Genomic DNA, 24,892 nt, shown 5'->3' with positions numbered 1-24,892 from the left:
AGGCTAAAACGGAATTGCTCCAGAGACAGAGACTTTGATTTGGCAGCGAGAGAGAGCACTAATCGATTCCTGGCCAGGGGTTATGATGCTAAAGTGTTGCAAAGTGCTTTACAAAGGGCTAGAACCAGATGCAGAGAGACTTACTAAAACCAGTGAAATCTAGTAATGAGACCAAACAATTTAGAATGATTACTACCTATTCAGAAGATGCCAACCTGTTAAGATCTATAATGAAGAGAAATTGGCATATCTTGGGGACAGACAACATCATTGGGTCCGATATCTCTACGGGACCATTAATAACTTTTCGGAAAGCCCGTTCCCTGAAAGATAGTCTCATTCATAGTCATCTGGCAGACCCTACTCCTAGACAAGGTACTTTGAGTGATATGAGGGGATGCTTTCATTGCGGAAAGTGCAAGGCCTGTGCCTTTAGCAGAAGAGTTCTCTCATATCACATCAATGAGCTATCATTAGAGAAAAAGATAACCAAATTTATGACCTGTCTAACCTCTCACGCTGTGTACTGTTTGGTCTGCCCCTGCGGCCTTCGCTACATAGGGAGCACTATCCATAGCATTAAAATCAGAGTGTTAGAACATATGTGGGCCATCGGCAAAAGGGATCTGAATTATCCAGTAGCCCGGCACTTTGCCATCAAACATGGGGGGTAACAGGGACCTGTTACGATATGTTAGCATTGATTGCATACCCAACAATGCCAGAGAAGGTGACAGAGTGTTGAGACTCAGGAGATTGGAGTCTCGCTACATAATAGACTTACAAACTAAATCCCCGAATGGTTTGAACTCAGGGGAAGAATTAATGGTCCATTTGGATTGATGAATTTTCACTGTCACTATAAACTGTTTATATATTGTGTAGAGCTATTGATTTATGAACTGTATTTTGTTGTCTGAATATCTGGTATAGATTTAAACATATAGATAAACCTAATGGTTGCCGATACACGGCTTGATTTTGGAAATGCGGGAATTTGCCAGCAACCGGCATATAGGTTGCCTATGCCGATCCACGGCAAGATTGTTCAACGTTGGGTAAAAGCCATCTTAAGAGTCTGTCTTTGCAATTATATTGTTTTGCATTATGTGTCTCTTAAACGAGCTTTGTTTACATGTACTGTTAACATAAGCGGGCATGCTTCGTTGGTCGTAATTTAGACCATTCCAAGATGGCGCGTGTCTTTGACTGACACTGGGCGCCAGTCCTTCTTTCATTTCCAGAGCATGTTCACCTAAATAAATGGTGTTCTGTGAAACTACCACTGTAAACACACTGACAAAGGTAATCCATCGAAACGCGTCTGTGAAATAAAAGCCGCTGCTGTTGCAACCAACCCCGTGAGTGCTGCATTTTTCTTTCTGGATTGGGAGAATACTGAGCGATAATACGTTAAATGGAGCATCACATCACCGTAAGCGGCACCCGTCTGTTCGTGCCCTGTCTGCTGATGCAACGAGGAGCGTGATATATATATATATATATATATATATATATATATATATTTAGAGCTCCGCAACTCTGCTACCGAGGACCGGCAGCAGAAAGCAACAAGACGGCACTCCCAGCAGGTGTAAACCAAGTAGGTTTATTTGGCGCAAAAGAATAAAGTCAGACGCGTTTCAGCACTTGCCTTCGTCAGTGTCAGCTGGCGTCGGCAGTGCAGCAACAAATAAGGCAAAAGTCATTGAAACAAAAGAAGGTTCAAAGGGTCAAATGAAAGCGCCATCTTGGAACGATGAATCGCGCTATTTACAATTAACATTTTGCTTTTTACGTTTTGCAAGCAATGAGAGTAGATCAACTGAACATTCATAGCATACTATTATCGTGCTGAAAAACTGATTACGCCCTGGATGGGCTTATAAACACAAAATAACACTACTACAGTGAAAATCTCCATTGCTTTCCCCTCATCTCGCTAGTTGGTATGAATAGGATATTGTAGAAAACCTATGCATGTTTATTGCTATTTTCCCCATCCTTAGGTACAAGATGTACATACATATATATATATATATATATACATTTTGCTTGGAAAATAATATTTTCATTTTCATCGGTGTTCTGACCGACTTTTTCGGCCCTCCTTGGAGGGAGAATGATTGAAGATGACTCCAGCCTATTACCCTCTTAGTAGAGGGATTAGAACTATAAACAGGGCCTACTCATAAGGCACAGTAGTGCATTTTCGTACACTTTTCCTTAGATCAGGGCTTATAAACTTAAGTTAGGGGATAGATTCATTAGTATTAGTGATAATCTGTCCTTTTGCAAGAGTGTTAGTATACCTTCTATGGAGTTATGCTTATTTCGGGCCTTGTAGGCCTCAAACGGGAGAGACTCCATCTTGCTTTCTGCCCCGGCAGCTTGAGAGGCTTCTAGGTCAAGTGTAATGTTTTAGTTTCGAAGTGTTGTTCGCTTGGAGAGAACCGGTTCAGGCTGGCCCTTATCGAAAGACTGTATTTTTCTCCACTCCGAAGACACAACTTCAGGCCGGCCGGCTGGGAACGTGTCCTTGGTACGGGGAGGTACAAGAATTTGGTGGGCAGCAGGTTACTGGCCGTAACTTTCCATGAAAGAACAGGCTTCCATATTAGCGAAAGTGTTAGGCGGTGAGTCAGTCAGTCTGTAGGCGGCAGCTAGCCGTTAGCATCAATGCCATTAATTATTTCCAGGCAGACAATCGCCATTTTGAAGTCTGTTAAAGATCATGAAATTGAGACTCTCTGAGAAAGACTGAAGGAGAAGGAGAAGTAGCGCAGAGCGATCAGAGACAGAGAGAGAGAGCAGCTAATAATGAGGAAGGTTCCAGTGACTTGGAGGGAAGCAGAGGAGACAGAGCACAGCGGTGCAGACGTGTACTCGTGACTGCTAAGGTGTGATTCCGAGACGAGCCAAGGCACAGACGAGACGGGAACCTAGATGACTGCTGAACCCAGACTCCACATTACTAAGGTGATGCCGACCCTTTCCCCTATAATATGCACATTCTAACCTTTCACTTTTCTTTGTAGAATATATGGTATCGTATAGTATTGTGTTTATAATCATTGTAATAAAATACCCCAGTTCTTAGTGAACCGACATGTGCCTTGTATTCTAGTTCAATCAAGGTAACCTGGTCTACTAGTCAGACATTGTTTGCATGAAAGGATGCGAATCCCGGTCAGGTAAGAGGTGACTGAATAAATGAGGGAGAGAGGGAACGTTTGCTGCCAAGAGCAGAAGGTACATATTTTAATTTGGAAAGCCGTGCTAACTTCTATTATTGTAGTATCATCCCGAGTAGACAAGGAGAGATTCCTTCCACAGGTGTTCATAGGAAAGTGATCGTCGTTGGTACGCGGCGTTAATGAGAGCACCGGAGATAGACGGTGTGTAGATCCGCCGGATTGTGGATCATGTTGTGAGTGAGCACCGGAGGGAGACGGTGTATAGATCCGCCGGATTGTGGATCATATTGTAAGTGAGTGAGCACCGGGGGAGACGGTGTATAGATCCGCCGGATTGTGGATCAGATGAAGGGAGAGAGCACTGGGACTGCAGCCCAATGTGTAGACACGCCGGATTGCGTGTCGAGTGAGCACTGAGGGAGATCAGTGTGTAAGGGTACATAATCAAACCTGCCCCAGGGTAGATTAGTCTGGTCCTAAGTGGCCGTGAGACTAGTTGGTATGAATAGGATATTGTAGAAAACCTATGCATGTTTATTGCTATTTTCCCCATCCTTAGGTACAAGATGTACATACATATATCTATACCCATTGTAAATACGTTCTAAGGAGGGAGGTGATTACGTTCCGACTGGGTTAGAGGGGCTCTTAGGAGCTGATTCCATCTGGTCCGAAAATCCGGTCGTTACAATCGGTCAGCTATATAAACAACAAAGGGGTACCGCGATGGGCACCTGCTTTGCCCCAGCTACGCAAATCTTTTCATTGGCTGGTAGGAGGAGCACGTGGCCTGGGGGGACACACTCAAAAAATGGATGGAGAATGTGGAGTTCTGGACCTGGTACATCAATGATCTTTTCATTGTATGGAAAGGGTCCTACTCCTTGGCTGAGGAATTCATAACATTTCTCAATGTCAATGATCTCAACCTTGTATTTAGCGGCCAAATAAGCAACACACAGGTCTTTTATTTAGATCTAGAGGTTTACATTAAAGAATCAGAGATTCTGACACAACTTCACAGGAGGCTGACAGCTGGGAACGCTCTGCTTCATGCCAAAAGCTTTCACCCCAAAAGCATGATTTATAACATTCCGTATGGGGAGCTTCTGCGCATGAAGCAAAATTGTTCTTCAGAGGAAGACTATAACACAGCTAAAGATGAATCCTGCACACGTTGTAAGGCAAGAGGTTATTCTGACAATTTTTTAGACTCTGCTAAAAAGAAAGTTCAGATAACAACTAGAAAAGATCTTTTGGTAGCTAAGATCAATAGGAAAACCAGTGTCTCTAGTCAACCGGAGCCTACACGTATGATCACAAGCTTCAACACACACTCGGGGCTAAAATTGTCCAAATGTTCCGTAAGAACTGGCATATTCTTAAAACCGATAACATCTCGAAAGATCACATCTCGACATGACCACTCATAACATACAGGATGTCTAAATCCATATAGGACTTATTGGTCTCAAGTCACAATGACGGTACTGTGAAACAGAAAGAACCAATTAAGTGGTTCTTTCCCTGCATGAAATGCAAGGCGTGTAAATACAGTTGTAAAAAGACATTATATGAGATCTGCGGTAAGAAGGAGAAAACTACGAGATGCATAAATAAAGTGCTGAATTGTAATTCGGAGTACCGTATACTGTTTGGAATGTCCTTGCAGAAAGAAATACATCTCTTGCACCATTAATGCCACCAAGAAATGAGTGCTAGAAACCATGCGGGCAATAACAAAGAAAGATAGAACTTACCCGGTGGCACGCCATTTCGAGGAATGTCATTGTAGTAATCAAGATCTTTTGAAATTTTACTGCCTGGAACAAATACCCAAAAGTCAGAGAGGGGGAGCCAGGGTTAGAAAATTGCGTGCCCTAGAGTCGAGATACATTATTGAACCAGGCACCATGTCACCCCAGGGTCTTAATAATGATGAAAAGCTATGGTCCCACTTAGAGTAACAGCTAACTGAAACTGCACTGTTGTCATCATATCTGTATAAATGTCAAAAATAATAGCTTTTATTGTTCCGTTTGAAAGTAGGGTAATGCTATAGACAGATGTATTGACTTATGGATGGTCTTTAACAAGCCCTGTCTTTTATTAATTTATGTCACATTGCACTAATTGAAGTAATATGCCTCCTTTTGCTACACGTTCGAATTCAGCTCATTCAGGGCATGATAACTCTAGCAGTTACACCCGTCTTCCCTCATTTTATTTAAAATGAAATGATAAGTCTTTTTATTGATATCAATTTATATCAGTGACTTTCCCAGTTCTGTCATTATATTCATCATGACAGCAGAAGGGTAATAGGCACAGAGAGGAAGCTTGGTATATTGTTATCTTAGCTCTTCTAATTGTTCACAATTTTCAAATAAATTCTTATAGTTATAACTTTATGCTTTCTCTCTCAAAAATGTGCCTTGTTTTGGTTGTTAATTGGATATAACATGGTATTGTATTCAGCATTTATTAGCCTTCTTTCATGTTTACCATTGTTTTTAAACATGCAGGCGTACTTTTTCACTTTAAAATGGTGTAACTTTATTGACAAAGCTGGAGGGGCGAAACGCGTCTGTCAACGCTGGAGGGGGATTTTCTATTCATGAAATAAACACATTTATTTATGGACTTGCGGTGTTCTCCTGTTTGTGTCGGCTGTCACAATTTCAGTGGACTGTGCTTGGGATATATATATATATACATAAATAATTGGAGTCTGTGCCTGCCATCGGTTTCCTCTCCGCAAACGCAACCCCGACAAGCATCTCCTTCCCCAGGTGACGCCATACCGCTGCATTCTGGGATTTGCAGTCTTTCCCTACAGGACTGCACGTGGGAACTTGAAACCATCAAGGGGGCGGAGCAATATGGATTCCAACATCATCGAGGCAGGTTTGCCTACGCCACAGCAAAGCAAGCAGATGGGATGGAGTGCTGAAGAAGGCACACATGCCGAAATGCATTCGCAAAGGACATCTCTTTAATAAAGTGCATCTTTGTATCCTCTGCATGGGTAACTATTTCTTTTCGTTGGAGAAGAACTTTCACTCATACATAAATATATATGTATATTAGTTTACAAAAAGTTCCCCAGAGACAAGACCACACTCCAACAACCGGTAAGTTCCACTCTTTATTAGAAAGACACGTGGCTTCTCTTCCCCTTTTCTCGTCCTCGGCCTGACGTGTTTCAAAGTGATGCCGCTTCACTTCAGTGGCCGTGTCAGCAGGCTTTAATCAAGGCTTAACCACAATCCCCAGCATGCTTTTTCAATGTCCGTGGCTTCCGGTGTGCCACTCCCTTCATTATTCAGATTTTGATGCATGCTGGTAATCGTAGTACTTTCTGCCCAATTACTATTCTCCAGTGGGTTATCCTGCTGACACGTTATTTAGGACATTACTCACAGCCCTCCAGTGTGCTTCAGAATGAGATTACACGTGTCAAATTAATCTGCCGGCTGTTCTCATCCGATCGCAAATTTTCACACTGTGGGGTCTTCATTTAATGAAAGCGTTGCGTCGTCTCTGCGGCCTGAAGGCGCCGCGATTAATTGTTTCCCAAAATTTCCCCAGAGGCAAGACCGCACTCCAAAAACCGGTAAGTTCCACTCTTTATTAGAGACATGTGGCTTCTCTTCCCCATTTCTCAGCCTCGGCCTGACGCGTTTCAAAGCGATGCTGCTTCTCTTCAGCTCCTCAGCTGCGGCGGCCCACAATAGCAATAGCGATGATTCTCGTAGGACGGCAAATGCTGGCACTAAGCGGCACAACTCCTCAGCTGCGGCAGCCCACAATAGTGATAGTGATGACTTTGGTAGCACAGGCAAATGCGGGCACTCAGCGGCACCGTTTCTCAGCTGCAGCGGCCCACAGTAGCGATAGCAATGACTGTGGTAACACAGGCAAATGCAGTCACTCAGCGGCACAGCTCCTCAGCTGCAGTGGCCCACAATAGTGATAGGAATGATTTTGGTAACACAGGCAAATGCGGGCTCTCAGCAGCAACAGATCCTCAGCTGGGGCGGCCCACAATAGCGAAATCGTGGATTTTGGTAACACATGCAAATGCGGGCTCTTAGCAGCACAGCTCCTCGGCTGCAGTGGCCCACAATAGCAATAGAGAAGATTTTGGTAATACAGGCAAATGCGGGCTCTCAGCGGCAACAGCTCCCCAGCTGTGGCGGCCCACAAATACCGATAGGATGACTTTCATCCCGCGTTCACCGCAGTAGAACCAGAGACTCTGGAATTCTCAACAGAGGCCTCACCTGCAAGTAGAATCTCCTTCAAATAGGAATCCAGGCGGCTTAATGGGGGAAGTCTAATGTCCCTGAGACTTCAGCAGGAGGCAAGCTCAAATCAGGCAATTGGGTAATTGCTTCAGGAAGATGGAAGAAAGTTTCAAAGTAATTTCCCTTTAGTTACATGGACAGAGGTTCGTCTTGATATCCAGACGTAACACCCCGGGTAGGGGTTTTACCACAGATACTCATACCCCAAAAAGTCTTTGTTCTCAAAAGTCACAAACCCCTGAACCCAGCCAGAACCAGTTTGGTGTCCTCCTGGAGCACTTTGTTTACAAGGCTGCATCCTGCCTTTCAGGAAGAGGGGGTCTGCCATCAGACGCACAGTGGGAGGTGGAGCCATCATTCACCTTGCCAGGCACAGCCCTGCTCAGATCAAAGGGTCACCCCTCCCCATGCTCCAACTGCAGATCTCTTTGTTTAATCTAAGTTGGGCTCAGCCTGCCCTGTCCCTCCAAAACCAGACAGCCAATACACATAACAACAGAGCCCACTGGAAGGCTTAGGCAGGAAAACACCCAACTTTCATTAGTGACACTTTGAAACACAGAACACAAAAATAATCTCCACCACAAGATGCACTCTAATATTCTGAACTCAGGCATACTAAACTCGTTTTCCCATCATGTCCCTTGCGTCAATTTATAATAGGGAGCACTTGCGCTGTAGCATTGAACGGCAGTGGCACAGCACCCAGAGCATCTAACACCAGCAACCACAGAGGAGACAAAAGCGAAAAATGACAGGGAGACCCACGCCAATGGTGCCAGGTCTAACAATATATATATATATATATATATATATATATATATATATATATATATATATATATATATATATATATATATTCACTGAAAAAAACATAGGTTTCACACCAGTTATAGTTAGGAATTAGCATTTAAAAAACCTATTAAATTCACTGAAAAAACCATAGGTTTGACATCAGGTATAGTTAGCTAGAAATGTTACTGACATAAAACCATTGAAATTCCCACGTTATAGTTTGTTGGACTCACTATAACTTGCGTGCCTGCAATGCACTGCTGATGACGTCACATATTACATCACTCATGACATGGTCAGTGACATCACTCATGACATCACTGATGACACCATGCAGTGAATGTGTGTCTTTCTGAAAAATAAATATGTTTTATATATGTATATGTAAAGGTCGATGGAAGAATAAATGTTTAAATAAGTGTCTTAATGGATGTTTTTTAAAAAAAAAATTGATTGGTTAACTGGCTTATTGTTAGCGAGTATTGTTTAAATATTTAAATGTTTGTATCAGTGTTTCACTTTGTGTATAAGTGGCTGCATGGGTTGGTGAGTAGCTACATGTGTGTGTATATGGGTTATTGGATGTTTTTTTAGTATCAGTATGAGTGTCTGTATGGTTTGGTGGGGGTGTTACTTAGCACATAGATGCATCAATGACTGACTCACTGTTTGTATGTGTTTTGAAGACAGCATATGTGCAGGACTGTATGGGTGGATGAGTGTGTATATGTTTGTGTTAGTGAGTGAATGACTGTCTCACTAGTGTCTTTATCAGTAACTACATATGTTTTAATCTAGTTTATGTGAGTATTGATATATATAAGTGAGTATATGTGAGAGTGAGAGATTGAAAGAGTTCTTGTTTAAATAAGTATGTGTTTCTATAAGTGATTGTTTAAGAGAGTAAGTATGTGTAAGTTTCCTTAGAAGTAAGGTGGTAGTGTGTGTATAGATGTATATGCAAATTAATGAATGTTCAATAGTTTATTTGCATGTGTGTGAGTAACTTTTGGATGACTGTCGGTGTGTAACAGGATGTATAGGTGTTTCACTACATATGATGAGTGAATATATGTATGAGTGACTATATAGAACTGTTGGTGAATGAGTGGATGTGTATATAGATGGTGGTATTACTGAATTGGTTGGTGTAACTAGTATGGGTATCTCTATTTTTTTGAAAATTTAAGTTTCTATTTTTGAATATGTGTTTCAAGGGTTACATTACACTGAAAGGAGGTCTGTCACTCTGTCACAAGGATGGTGTCATCAGTGATGTCATGAGTGATGTCACTGACCATGTCATGAGTGATGTAATATGTGACATCATCAGCAGTGCATTGCAGGCGCGCAAGTTATAATGAGTCCAACTAACTATAACGTGGGAATTTCAATGGTTTTATGTCAGTAAAATTTCCAGCTAACTTTAACTGGTGTCAAACCTATGGTTTTTTCAGTGAATTTAAATGGTTTTTTTAAATGCTAATTCCTAACTATAACTGGTGTGAAACCTATGGTTTTTTCAGTGAATTTCATAGGTTTTTTAAATGCTAATTCCTAACTATATAAGGCCTGAAACCTATGTTTTTTTCAGTGAATTTCAAAGGTTTTTTTAATGCTAATTCCTAACTATATAAGACCTGAAAGCCCACCAGGAATCTCCAGTATGCGCCAGGGGACTGCATTGCAGAGAGGTGTAATGAAGCCACGCCCCTTTTCGCACCTCTCTGCAACACAGCCCCCGTGCATGTTTGAAGAGGGGGAACTAATTCCCCTTGCATTCTGGGGGCCCCTGGGGGCCAACTAGCCCACCTGGAACCTCCAGTATGTGCTAGGGGGCTGCATTGCAGTGGTGTAATGAGGCTATGCCCCTTGTTACACCTCTCTGCAACTCAGCCCCCTGCCGCGTTTGCAGAGGGGGAACTAATTCCCCTTGTATACTGGGGGTCCCTGGGGGCCAACTAGCCCACCAGGAGCCTCCAGTATGCGCCAGGGGGCTGCATTGCAGAGAGGTGTAATGAGGCCACACCCTTTTTTACACCTCTCTGCAACGCAGCCCCCGTGCATGTTTGAAGAGGGGGAACTAATTCCCCTTGCATACTAGGGGTCCCTGGGGGCCAACTAGCCCACCTGGAGCCTCCAGTATGCGCCAGGGGGCTGCATTGCACAGAGATGTAATGAGGCTATGCCCCTTTTTACACCTCTCTACAACGCAGGCCACTGGCGCTTTTGCATAGGGGGACTAATTCCCCTTGCATACTGGGGGTCCCTGGGTCATATCTGCCCAAACACCGATATTCCGAACGATTGAAAATGACTTTTCTTGAGAAACATTTGGATTTGGATTATCATGTCCTATACTTTGGAATTTTTGAAAGACTGACTTTGAGGATGCTATAAATTACTCAAGTCTGTCCGAATTGTGTGGGTAAAATTGATACCTAGTCACTTTGAATAATAATGTACTTACGTCTCGTCTAACATTTGGAAGAAATATCTAGTTATATGACAACAGGATACCGACATAACTTGAAGGAAATAAGAACGCCCTGAAGAAGTTCTGTTGTACAGAACGAAACGTTTCGGCTGGCTGTGGTACATAAACTTAAGGAAAATAAAAGCATTTGAATATACATCAAGATTCAGCGCTTCAATAAGGACTCTAAGTGATATGATTTGATTGGACTTATTGTGCAAGTGGTGCTGTGCCAAACTTTGGAATATCCTCCACTTCTCTCTACTACTTACTCTCTCCTACTCCACTACTCTCAAATACTCACTCTCTACTACTCATTCTCTACTACTCTACTACTCTCTACTACTCTCTCTCTCTACTACTCACTCCCTACTACTCACTATCTACTACTCTCTACTGCTCACTCTCTACTACTCTCTCTCTACTACTCACTCTTTACTACTCACTCTCTACTACTCACTCTACTACTCACTCTCTACTACTCTCTACTACTCACTCTCTACTACTCTCTCTCTACTAGTCTCTACTACTCACTCCACTACTCACTCTCTACTACTCTCTACTACTCACTCTCTACTACTCACTCTCTACTACTCTCTACTACTCACTCTTTACTACTCTCTACTACTCACTCTCTACTGCTCTCTACTACTCACTCTACTACTTACTCTCTACTACTCTCTACTACTCACTCTCTACTACTCTCTACTACTCACTCTACTATTCACTCTACTACTCTCTACTACTCACTCTCTGCTACTCTCTCTACTGCTCTCTACTACTCTCTACTACTCACTCTCTACTCTCTATTACTCACTCTCTACTCTCTACCTCTCTACCTCTCTCTACTTCTCTCTCTACTAGTCTCTACCTCTCTACCGCTACCTCTCTACCTCTACCTCTCTACCTCTACACCTCTACCTCTCTCTACACGCACACATATACACATATATATATGCATATATATGCATATGCATTTATATATATGTATGTGTATGTATATATATACATACATACATATATAAACATATATAATCTGTATATCTATATAAATACAAATATAAATGCATGCATACATATACATATATGCATACAGATGCATGTTATTTACATGAAAGTTTAAAAAACACTAATAAAAGCAAAGCTAAAAAGCCACCTCATTACAAACAGAATGGCTTTAACTTAAACGAGGGCGAGATCTATTGCATTTTCAATGCTTGTTTACTTTGGTTCCATCAAGAAGGCATTCAGATGTGTCACACATTTGCCATAGATTCTGAATGTTAGCACTCTAGTTGCTCATTAGATCACTGTAGTAAAGCTACTGCTCACCAGGGAAGTCTGCTGCTGGTATTCAAAGTGCATCTTTCAGTCTGCATGTCAGAATTTTTTTAATGAAATAGAAGAGGATTTGAGAAGTCACTCAAAATGATCCCTAATTTTTCTTTCTGAAGCACTAATCATACTTTCTATGGCAAAATGAACCCCCTCATTTTGTTCCTTTTTAAATTAAATGTTTTCAGACTTACCACTTCATTCCAATCAAGATGGCTCCTGGTGTGCCATACTTTTGTCATAAGTAAGACTGTTAGCGCTCTAGTTGTTCTTTAGAACACTCTGGGACATTCTGTCATTGGGCTATACTTGAGCTACATCTGGGTGATATTTGGGCTACATTTAGGCTCTTTTGTCTCTGGTGGCCATCTTGGGAGACTGTATGTCAGAATTTTTTAATGAAATTGAAGAGGATTTGAGAAGTCACTCAAAATGTGCCCTAATTTTTCTTTCTGCAGCACTAATCATACTTTCTATGGCAAAATATACCCCCTCATTTTGTTCCTTTTTAAATTAAATGTATTAAGAGTTACCACTTTATTCCAATCAAGATGGCTTCAGGTGTGCCATACCTTTGTAATAAGTAGGACTGTTAGCGCTCTAGTTGTTCTTTAGAACACTCTGGGATATTCTGTCATTGGGCTATACTTGGGCTACATCTGGGTGATATTTGGGCTCTTTTGTCTCTGGTGGCCATCTTGGGAGACTGCATGTCAGAATTTTTTAATGAAATAGAAGAGGATTTGAGAAGTCACTCAAAATGTGCCCTAATTTTTCTTTCTGCAGCATTAATAATACTTTCTATGGCATAATATACCCCCTCATTTTGTTCCTTTTTAAATTAAATGTTTTAAGAGTTACCACTTTATTCCCATCACGATGGCTTCAGGTGTGCTATACCTTTGTAATAAGTAGGGCTGTTAGCGCTCTAGTTGTTCTTTAGAACACTCTAGCAGGCTGCAGTAGAACACAAAGGAATCAACTGACAGTCTCTGTCCTTGTTGGATGTACATGTTTTACTGAGAATGTCAGACTTCATTCTCACATGACTGAGAAAGATAATGTGAATTTACAGAAAATATGCTTTCAGTTTAGCTTATAGATCCCCTTCCAAACCACTGTGGGAAAATCATGAGATATTAGTTTTCTTTCAAACATGATTCATGATATCACAGCAGAAGGCTTTTTCACATGGTAAAATCACTTTAGAACACACCACAATTCCTAAAATGAGTATGGTACAATCAACAAATGATTTACAATGTAACTAAAGTCCTAAAACCCTCTATTGACTACAATGCTTTTTAATGAGGTGCTATCATGTATATTGGTCCCAAGATGGCTGCCAACACTTCTTGGATGAAGTGCTGACAGCCAATCAGATCAGATGTGTGGTTAGGCTCCGCCCAGATATATATATATTTTTGAACCTAAATTACTCAAAATCCACTGGAGCACATATCTTGAGACATAGCAAAGGCACATCGGGCTACCAGTCCCTACAATTTTGCCAAGTTTTGTGGAAATCCATTCAGCCGTTCAGGCTAATAGTGAGTCCAACCGCCCTATGGAAATTAACATGGGGAAAACATGTTTTGGGACCCCCTTTTATCTCGGCCCCCGCTTTACTAATCCCCCCCAAACTTTCAGGGAAGGAGCGGAGCGCAGAGAGGCAAATTTAAGGAAAATTACAGGCAGATTCCTCAACCGGCGCCAAAGTTATTCCCAATAGATTGTTGCGGATTTCCTATAGAAAATAATCCTAACTATAACTACCTACTGGCGACCGCCAGTAGGTAATATATATATATATACACATATATATATATATATATATATATATATATATATATATATATATATATATATATATATATATATATATATATATATACATACATATATTGTTAGACCTGGTACCATTGGCGTGGGTCTCCCTTTCATGTTCAAGATTTATCACTACCTACAATACTAGACATAAGGAAATCAGATCAATACTAAGAAAACATTGGTATCTGATAAGGAATGATCCAATATTGGGTTCCAAGATAAAGAAAAACCCAGAGATCACTTATCGGAAATCCAAATCACTTAGAGATCTAATTGTTCGTAGTGAGTTTGAGGACAAACGAAAGAGTGGCGCAGATTGGATGAAACCTAAACCTGGGTTTAAGAAGTGTTTTAAGTGCAAAGCATGCCTTCATGGCACGAATCGCACTGAATTTAAAACCCCTTTTAACAAGACCGTGAAAATCAAGAGCGCCATTACCTGTAAAAGTGAATTTGTTGTGTACCTTTTACAATGTCCTTGTCCCAAAACTTATATCGGGAGTACAACCTTACCAGTACACCAACGAGTGTTACAACATAGAAGAGCTATAGTGAACCAGGATAGGTCTTACCCTGTGGCTCGCCATTTTGAACTCCATCACCAGGGTAACCCCGAAGGTCTGTTATACTCCTGTATTGCAGAGGTCCCCAAGAAAAAGAGAGGGGGAGATAGGAAAGGGGAATTAAGGAGATTAGAAACTTATTTCATTTTGGAGTTTAATTGCAAGGAGCCACGGGGTTTGAACATTGACGAAGACCTTTTTACATGCCTGAGTTAACTGTATAGACACAATGATTTATTTCTGAAACCTCGATAATCCTAGACCTGCATTTTTAAGATTTTTTCATTATGAATTGCCTTTTTTATGAAAATCTCTTGTTGATTTTAATGGTTTAAATCTGAAGTTTTTCCTATCTATACTTTCACATGCAAAGGTGGTCTTATTCGTGAACGAAGGCTTTGGGAGAAATCTCTTTCTTTAATGGAGTATAGCTGTCTTTTACCCTGTGATTTGCACTGTCACTTTGGATCATTGCTTTTTGTTGTGCAATCTGAGTATAATGTTTACATTTATAAAGTACTGTAGTATTGAGACATAAGCACTCGCAACTTTATAATAAGATTAGGTAACTCCTCCAATGTTATGGAATTAGAGTACATAGGAGGATGATGTGTAGATATGGAATCTTGTGAACAACACAGAAATATTTACACTCCTTTTTAGACATTGTTCATCCCTTAAGCACTAGCAATTTGTAATTTTCCATGTGCAATTCCCAGTCGATTTGTTTACAGTATTCATTTATCTGTTGACTAATGCACTTGCACTTTATGTTTTTAATAAGGTAGAAATGTTGGACAGCACCATTACTGATTTAACTCCCACATGATATAGCAATGGAATTTTGGTAAATAAAGCCAGGACGAACCTTTAGGGGATTTGACTGTGTTAAATTGAATACATCGACCTGTCAGAAATTATATAGATTCCAGGACATAATCTTATCTCTCACAATGAAATAAGGGTTGTATTGTATTGATATAGGCACTTGCCTTGCTCTATTAAGCATAAACCTATGAATTCTTTGTCTTTGCAAAGGAGCCAGCATGCTTCTGTTGAACTATATATGCACTTGCACTTTGAGAATTATAAATGTAATATTGAAATGGATAGAGATACACACATGTACATATCCCCTCTATTTATACATTTTTAACATTTTTTACAATTAATTTTGTACTAATGTTGTGTTGTGAGAGGTCCTACAATATGGTATTCACTTGGATATCTCTATATTCTCAATGTTTTAAGATGGCCGCTGTATTTCACCTAACAGTGCTTCCCCTTGAGTCCTTTTTCTGTTTGTATCACCCTACATGGTTGTGAAAAGGGAAACTCGTACCAACGCACAAACATCGTGAGCAAGGAAGCGTGACTCCCGAAACGCGTTGATGAGGATGCTTAATAAATAAGCTTTTTGATTAAACCTGTTCGTGAGTGCCTGGATGCTTTTGGTAGAATTGTGGATCTGAAATCTCATTTTGGATATATATATATGTATATATATATATATACACACACACACACACACACACACACACACACACACAAGCAGAAAACTCTGGGTAGGTCCTAACGTTTAGGTGGAAAGCAGCTCCTGTATAAAACACCCTCCAACTCCAGTGACACTCTGAATCTACTCACCTCAAATGTCTGTTATTCTAGCAAAGTTTTCAAACATAGGATTAACACAGTGCCATTCATGCCCAGCTAGAAAGGGACACATTATCTTACCATTCCTACAATAAAGTCATTAAGCATAGCAAAAGCACAGTGCAATCCACGCCAAGCTTTAAAACGACAAAAGCCTTTTACCAATCCAGGCACAGTATTACAGCTTTGTATTCGTAAAATAGCATCCAAGCCACCCTAGAATGAATAAAGGCTACCCCTCGCACATGTTTCGCTACCATTATAATTAGTGATTTATCAATGGGTGAACGTGAATAAATGTAGATATTTTTCACAAAAGCATTCAAGTGGAGCATACCACACAGTCAACTATTGAGGCTTTAAAGGATCTGTTACACTTCTATGCTATATCTAGATGAGGCAAAGGCAATGATCAAACAATTCTTAGGAAGAGGTTATCTCTGTAAAATCTTACAGGAGGCATATCAAATAGTGATGACTGAGAGCAGAGATTAATTACTGTTCATTCAACAACTAACATATTTGGGGAACTGATTTCCGCTCCATGACAGAAGATGACACCACCATAAGTTGCTTCTTTGTTAAGTACAATGATGAACATCAGCAATCAAATCTCTACTTGCACGTAATTGGCATGTGTTACAACATGATGAATATCTCAAAGGGAGCTTCGGTTCTCATCCCAATATTACGTCCCAAAAGGCTAAATCTTGAAGGGAGATTCTTACAAGCTGCATGTTCATTGAAAGTGATGGATCAGAATGGCTGGCAAAGTTGAGTTTGGGTATTCAAAAAATTGACCAGCTGCAAGGTATTCAATTTTGGCACCGATAAAACCACATTTGAGACATTTGAAGGAAGACTATGTACCGTTAAAGAACGTATTACTTGTGATACAGAATTTGGGATATATGTCTTTGAATGTGTGTGCCAGGTGTGATATGTGAGAAGTACTGTTGTAATGAAAGAGCCACTCTTGTGATTTTGGCACCATATGATGACTCTCAACCACCACCATTTTAATGGACTTTAGTGTGTTCTTTAATGTAGGATGGTCCTGCATATCCTTGCTTCTCTTCTGTCCTGTAATGTTGCTGTCTTTCAGTGGGAGCTATTACGGAGTGGAACAGTCTTGCCAAGAGCAGAGCGCGCGGGATGTACATTTGAAGGTGTGAGGTTGTGCAGGAATGTGTATTGTATTGTGCATTGGTGAGAATTATGAGTCCTTACTATTAGCTTTGACATGCTTTCATGTCATCTTGCTTTTCAATTCCATCTTGCTTTGGACCTTTCTGTGTGCATGGCCTAACTTACTCCATTTTCATGACTGAAGCTATTTTCTGTGCTTGCACGTAGCTGCAAAGTGGGGAGGGCATCTCCTGTTCTCCATCCTGTTTTTCACACTTTTCAGACTAGAGAAAACCGGTTCTTATCAGAGGAATGTACATGGTTCGTCTCGAAGCCATAGCAAAGGACTGATCAATCGATGCCGTGGCTTTGGAGCAGACTGGTACGGGCTCTCATGAGAACGAGGGGGCGAGGCTTGCTAGAAGCTTCGTTATGTTTGGATTTGTATTAAAAGGGGGAGCCTCCACTGGTCTGGTGGAAGTTTGGAGGTTTGGGAGTTTGGATTCTGAGTGAGGGCAGACATGTCTATCTCGGATTGAACCCTGATTGCTGAGCTCTGATCCCCAGCTGTGTAAAGACTTCCCCCGACCAGAAGTGAGCAGTGTATGCATCAGGTGATGTATTGAGTTTTGTGATTCTTGCCATTGTAATGTGAGCCAGTGGCGGTGATCAATTGAGGTGTTTTATTTGTGGTGTGGGAGGTGCACATCCAGAGTGATCCTCTACTCTGTAGATATATCTTTCTGATCTCTTGGAGGACGTCCAGTGTTTCTTATCTTATATCAGTTAATGCTTGTTTATTAATCAGTATTATAGTTTGCTCAGTTACTGATTCATGCCTTTAGATTATGTTTGCTAAATATATTTGAATCTAATGCATTTGGTACCTGAGACAGCCTTTGTTTAGAGAGTATTATGTAATAAACCCCAAGCCTTTTCAAAAGGTGCTGTTTCTTTTGTGTCGAAGTCTTGCAGTGCCAGGGGTGGTAAGACATGCTCAAAAGTGTATATTATTCAAAGGTGCATTGGTATATTTGCCTCCCAGGTGGGAGTGCAGTGATTGGGTTTGGCTTATTGGTGAGAAGCCACATTCAAAACAACTGTTCATAAAGCAAAGTTTCACATGTTAAAGCACATCAGAGCCAGAAGAAACCAAGGTAAGAACTATTCCATGGCCAAGTATTGTTGGGATATACATCAGGGTAATCTCAGCAGCCTGCGGTATGATGGCATTAAACACATCAAAGTCGACCCACACAGCGAAAACATAGAACTTGAACTTCGCAGATGTGAATCAAGAGTGATTATCCTCTTAGGCACTGAGAAACCCTGGGGGCACAATGTTGATGCTGAACTGCATGTAAATATTTACTTTGCACTGTTCCAAAAGAACATTTGCATCAAAGTGGCCATTATGCACGAATTGAGAGACATCTATATAAGCAGACATCTGTGTATGTTTGATACTGAGTGGTAAATCTCTGAGATGTCTTTTATGAGATGTTCCACTGTTATTCCCTTATCAATTGTCAAATTATCTATCATATTGCCTTTGTGTAATGATGTGTCAGTGTTAAATAATAATTTTTATCAAGGTCTTTTTTATCATCTCTGTTACTCACCAGGGTACTGCACTTTTGCTTGCTTTTTTCTATTATAGCCTCTTGTGGCCTTTTACTGTTTGGATCAAGCCCCTAATGGGAGTCATGGTGGTCCTTTATATTGAAACAATAATTTATATATTGTCAGAATAATACCATACACTCATGAATGTTGAACCAGAGTGTTTTAGTATTGCTAACATTAATATTATTTGCATGACGAGTGCTGTTCTATGGGTATTATTTACACTGCTATAATTGTGCAAAACTATCATGAATCAGCAGCACCTTTGCATCTTTATATCATTTTGATTAGACATTTGGACCTCTTTGATTGGCTCTCCCTTTGAACTTGATAAATGGTAACTTTATCTGATGTATAGTTGTGCATTTATGTAGATTCAAATCGAAATTATTTTGAATGTCTTTAACTACACAAAGTTACTGCGTGTTTGCACATTTCATATGTTTACATCCTGTGTTTACTTGATCGTGCATCTTTATATGAAGATAGATGCCAGATTTGCTTGTATATGGCAATATTTATTTATTTATTTATTTGAGTTTTATATAGCACTGGCCAGACCCGGAATGATTACTATTTACGGCCATGTTAGAATCTATTTTAACTCCAGTTTTATGAACACTATGCACTTTAGCATTGTTCGCACATCCATATATGGAAGCCCATTTTTCAATATTTAGGTAAACTGATTCAATATTGACCTAATTCTCATTTTTTGCACTAAATAGCACTATTTGCACAGTATACAGAGTAATTTAGATCTTTAGGATGACCAGGATATACTGGAAAGTTTGTATGATATATGATTCTGTTATCTGCACTCACTATCATGCCCAAGGATTAGGCAGGTTATTCATAACTGGGGTGGAAATGTAGAACATGACATGATATACCAACATGAAACTGCGGTTTCTCTCATTTGCAGATACTTCATTTTCTATTTTCTATTTCCATTCATGAGATTGTTTTATGAATTGTGCAAATGTTATATATATATATTATATATATATAAATAAATATATATATATATATATATATATATATATATATATATATATATATATATATATATATATATATATATATATATATATATATATATATATATATATATATATATATATATATATATATATATATATATATATATCTCTTACTGGCGGACGCCCGTAGGTAGTTATAGTTAGGATTTTTTTCAATGCAAAATCAATCAATCAATCAATCAGTGACACTTATAAAGCGCGCTACATACCCGTAGGGTCTCAAGGCGCTGGGGGGGGGGGGAGGTGCCGCTACTGCTCGAACAGCCAGGTCTTCAGCTTCTTCCTGAAGGAGAGGTGGTCTTGGGTCAGGCGCAGGTCGGGAGGGAAAATCTCAAAATTCTATTGTGAATAACGTTGGTGCCGGTTGACGAATCTGTCTGAAAATTTCCTCAAATATGCCTCGCGGAGCTCCAGTCCTTCCCTGAAAGTTTCGGGGGGATTCGTCAAGCGGGGGCAGAGATAAAAGGGGGTCCCAAAACGTGTTTTCCCCATGTTAATTTCCATAGGGCGGTCGACCTCACTTTTAGCCCGAATGGCTGAATGGATTTCCACCAAACTTGGCAAAATTGTAGGGACTGGTAGCCCGATGTGCCTTTGTTATGTCTCAAGATATGTGCTCCAGTTGTTTTTACAAAAATTAACTTTGAAAAAATATATATTGGGCTACATTGGGCTATATATCTGTTAGAGCCCCAATGTCGCCCAATGTAGCCCAAAGATGGCCACCAGAGACAAAAAAAACCAAATGTAGCCCAAATATCAGCCAGATGTAGCCCAACTATAGCCCAATGACAGAATGTCCCAGAGTGTTCTAAAGAACAACTAGAGCGCTAACAGTCTTACTTATGACAAAAGTATGGCACACCTGAAGTCATCTTGATTGGAATAAAGTGTTAACACTTAAAACATTTAATTTGCAAAGGAACAAAATGAGGGGTTTAATTTTGCCATAGAAATTATGATTAGTGCTGAAGAAAGAAAAATTAGGGCACATTTTGAGTGACTTCTCAAATCCTCTTATATTTCATTAAAAAAATTCTGATATGCAGTCTCCCAAGATGGCCATTAGAGACAAAAGAGCCCAAATGTAGCCCAAATATCAGCCAGATGTAGCCCAATTATAGCCCAATGACAGAATGTCCCAGAGTGTTCTAAAGAACAACTAGAACGCTAACAGTCTTACTTATGACAAAAGTATGGCACACCTGAAGTCATCTTGATTGGAATAAAGTGGTAACACTTAATACTCTTAATTTGAAAAGGAACAAAATGAGGGGTTTCATTTTGCCATAGAAATGTTACATATATATATATATATATATATACGCGTCATGGCGGCAGCGCTGGCTCTCAGAAAATAAACACTTTTCACCAGCACCTTTTGGGTCGGCTCTTTGTTGCTCAAAACTTGGAGACTTGTTGTTCCGTGCAACAAGGTTCGCTATATATATATGTATATATATGTATATATATATGTATATATATATATATATATATATATATATATATATATATATATATATATATATATATATATATATATATATATATATATATATATATATATATATATATATATATATATATATATATATATATATATATATATCAGAAAGGTGCCTGCTATGAAGAAGCCCACACACCGGTAGGTATCTGCCAAAATGTATTTAATGAAAGCACTGCACAGGATGGAGCGCGATGGCATCATCATTAAGAGCTCTGCTTCCCGACGCTTTTCGTGCTGAAAAGCACTTCATCATGGGCTGCATACTTTAAGTTGAAAGGGCGGCACCACGCAATTAAGTACATCTTTGATTTTGCACATCCCGCCCAGGTGGGCGTGGCTACCAGCAAGGGTCTCCTGGATCCTGTTGTGTCATTAAACCACAGTAGGCTGCGTGCCGTTTTTCAACTATAAAATCCATAAATCCCTCATGGGTTGTGCACACCAGTTTCCTCCCTGTGCAGTAATCTTAACTTTCACCAAACAGCAACAAGTGTCCTTGCGCCGGAGGGTCGTTTGGCACCCCAGCTGGTCTGCATACACAGTAGGGCTTCTCCTGCGGTTCAGGCAAACCGCTACAACATCCATCAGAAAGTTGCCTGCTATGAAGAAGCCCACACACCGGTAGGTATCTGCCGAAATTTCTTTAATGAAAGCACTGCACAGGATGGAGCGCGATGGCATCATCATTAAGAGCTCTGCTTCCCGACGCGTTTCGTGCTGAAAAGCACTTCATCATGGGCTGCATACTTTAAGTTTTGGCGGCATGCCGGAGCCGCGGAGGGAGCCCTGGGGCTGTGCTAGCCCACCATGGAGACGCCTTAACAGCGCCACCGAGAGGGAGCAAGGGGCCACTGTTGGTAAATAAAGGACAGCTGCGTTTTGTGATGTGATGCAGCACACCCCACTGTGAATTAATTTTCACAATTCGTGTGCTCAAGGGCAGGCTACCCAATGGGGAGGACAGGTAACTACAAATACCAGGATGCCATTTGGCTGGTCACGCCCCTGAGACGGGAGTTATAATGCTATGTAGCTGCCTAAAATCGTTTGCCTTTGAACAAAAGCCCGAGCCTCTGATGAAGTAGAGATACGAAACGCGTCAGGCTGGACTTCTATGCTGTTGCTGAAATTTGCATCCATTTCACTGCTGCTTCCAACAAGGTTATTAAAAGGCTGAATGTTACCTTGCTTGTGGGCCCCTCCTTTCCTGCAGGCAAACTTGTTGGTAATTTGGCAGCATGCCTGAGCCGCGGAGGGAGCCCTGGGGCTGTGCTAGCCCACCATGGAGACGCCTTAACAGCGCCACCGAGAGGGAGCAAGGGGCCACTGTTGGTAGATAAAGGACAGCTGCGTTTTGTGATGTGATGCAGCACACCCCACTGTGGATTAATTTTGACAATTCGTGTGCTCAAGGGCAGGCTACCCAATGGGGAGGACAGGTAACTACAAATACCAGGATGCCATTTGGCTGGTCACGCCCACTGAGGCGGGAGTTATAATGCTATGTAGCTGCCTAAAATCGTTTGCCTTTGAACACAAGCCCAAGCCTCTGATGAAGTAGAGATATGAAACGCGTCAGGTTGGACTTCTATGCTGTTGCTGAAATTTGCATCCATTTCACTGCTGCTTCCAACAAGGTTATTAAAAGGCTGAATGTTACCTTGCTTGTGGGCCCCTCCTTTCCTGCAGGCAAACTTGTTGGTATAAATATATATATATATACATATATATTTACTGAAAAAAACATAGGTTTCACACCAGTTATAGTTAGGAATTAGCATTTAAAAAAACTATTAAATTCACTGAAAAAACCATAGGTTTCACACCAGTTATAGTTAGGTGGAAATTTTACTCGCATAAAACCATTGAAATTCCCACGTTATAGTTAGTTGGACTCACTATAACTTGCGCGTGCAATGCACTGCTGATGACGTCACATATTACATCACTCATGACATGGTCAGTGACATCACTCATGACATCACTGATGACATCTCAAAAATTCCACGGACTCGATAATTCTCGTTCGGTGCCTACTCGACTCACGGGTTCACACTCTGCGACTCTGGGCAATAGCTTGCTTAATCTCCACTACGGCCCCTCGCGGCGGGATGCCTGGCTTTCACCTTGTGGATACCCTGCTGGGGTTATCTCACAGGGGAATACCAGGACAGGTTCCCAAGGCAAGCGCCTTGATGCCTTCGGGTGATACGTGCGCTATATAAATCGCAATACATACATAATATAGCCTTTCCTCCCTGCTCCGAATGTGAAAAAGATATCTGGCCACCTGTCATCCCTTCCCAAGGCTGAGCTCTCTGCTTCCCAGCACTGCTTTAATGGGCAATTTGAGAACCCTGTTAGAGTAGCCTGGAATTCCTTTATAACGCAACAAAAGTTGGAAACAACCTTTGTTACCTATTGTTTCTATGTCATATCAGTGAATAACCAGATTCAGAATACGGTAGTATGATGTGTGTAAGTATAACAGATAAATGTCAGCATCTAAAATTCCTCTATCCTCCCCTTTGTGTCAGCATTAACATTAACATACAGCAAGGAATGCGTAACCCTCACTCATAATTCAACCTAAGTTCTTTAATGTCTGCACCCAATAATGAAGAAAGTATCAATGCACATAACTTATGCATATAAACAAAGAATAAATCATCAAAGTTCTAGTCTTGGTCTAAAAAAGCGGAAATAAAAACTAAGATTGAATTAGATTATGGAGTGTATTATGTTCGATGAGCTTCTCATAGCGGTTTCAAATCCATTGTGTTTGTTATTTATCGTTCGATTAAATGCAACAATATATTTTTTTTAAAACAAATATGTTGTCCCACATTTCCAGTTAAGCAACTGTAGTTGTATGATGGCAAAACTACTCACCCTGCAGATTTACCGACCCTAAAGTGAGAATGAGAGGTTCTTCCTTTTTCTTACTCTCATCAAAAAGATCTTGCCCAGCCCGATTTTGCTGACGAATTATTTCTTCCAACAAAGCCAACAGTTTGTTAATATCAGTAGAATTTCCAAAATCTAAAGCTGAAGAGGGCAGTGGAGATTTCATAGTTTTAAATAGTGAATTGGCAATTCTTCTAATGTCCTAAAAGAAGAAAATAACGGGTTCTTGAAAATACGCGTGACTGCAGTACTAGTAAAACAATTTCTGCTATTTCGGACACAGGCATACAAGTACTGAGACCATATGGGAATTTTGCATTGTACTAATCTAGGTTCACCCCCGCCAGATGCAACCTGTAAACAGCCTTCCTTAACCCAGTCCTTAAAATCTGAGTTTGCTTTCACCCCAGAGACATCCTTTTACTCTTTTACCAAGGACTGAATTTTGTTTTAGCACTAAAGCTCCTGCCTACCTATAAATGCCCCTTGCTTTTTGTTTTAGTCCTATTACTATGTCTAAAC

General features: G+C 40.6%; 1 protein-coding gene across 1 annotated transcript in view; it reads right to left on the bottom strand.

Moving 5' to 3' along the window:
* Positions 1-24,892, bottom strand: part of LOC147673997 (polycystin-1-like protein 2) — a 915,503-nt gene that overhangs the window by 225,915 nt on the left and 664,696 nt on the right. Inside the window, exon 30 of the mRNA XM_086945086.1 lies at positions 24,356-24,572. Within this exon, the coding sequence (XP_086801212.1) occupies positions 24,356-24,572 (217 nt within the window). The remainder of the gene's footprint in view (positions 1-24,355; positions 24,573-24,892) is intronic.

The sequence above is a fragment of the Lissotriton vulgaris genome, chromosome 12 (genome assembly GCF_964263255.1).
Source record: "Lissotriton vulgaris chromosome 12, aLisVul1.2, whole genome shotgun sequence".
Lineage (NCBI taxonomy): Eukaryota > Metazoa > Chordata > Amphibia > Caudata > Salamandridae > Lissotriton > Lissotriton vulgaris.
The sequence above is the reverse complement of the archived record's forward strand: the minus strand, read 5'-3'. Positions and strand labels throughout refer to the sequence as shown.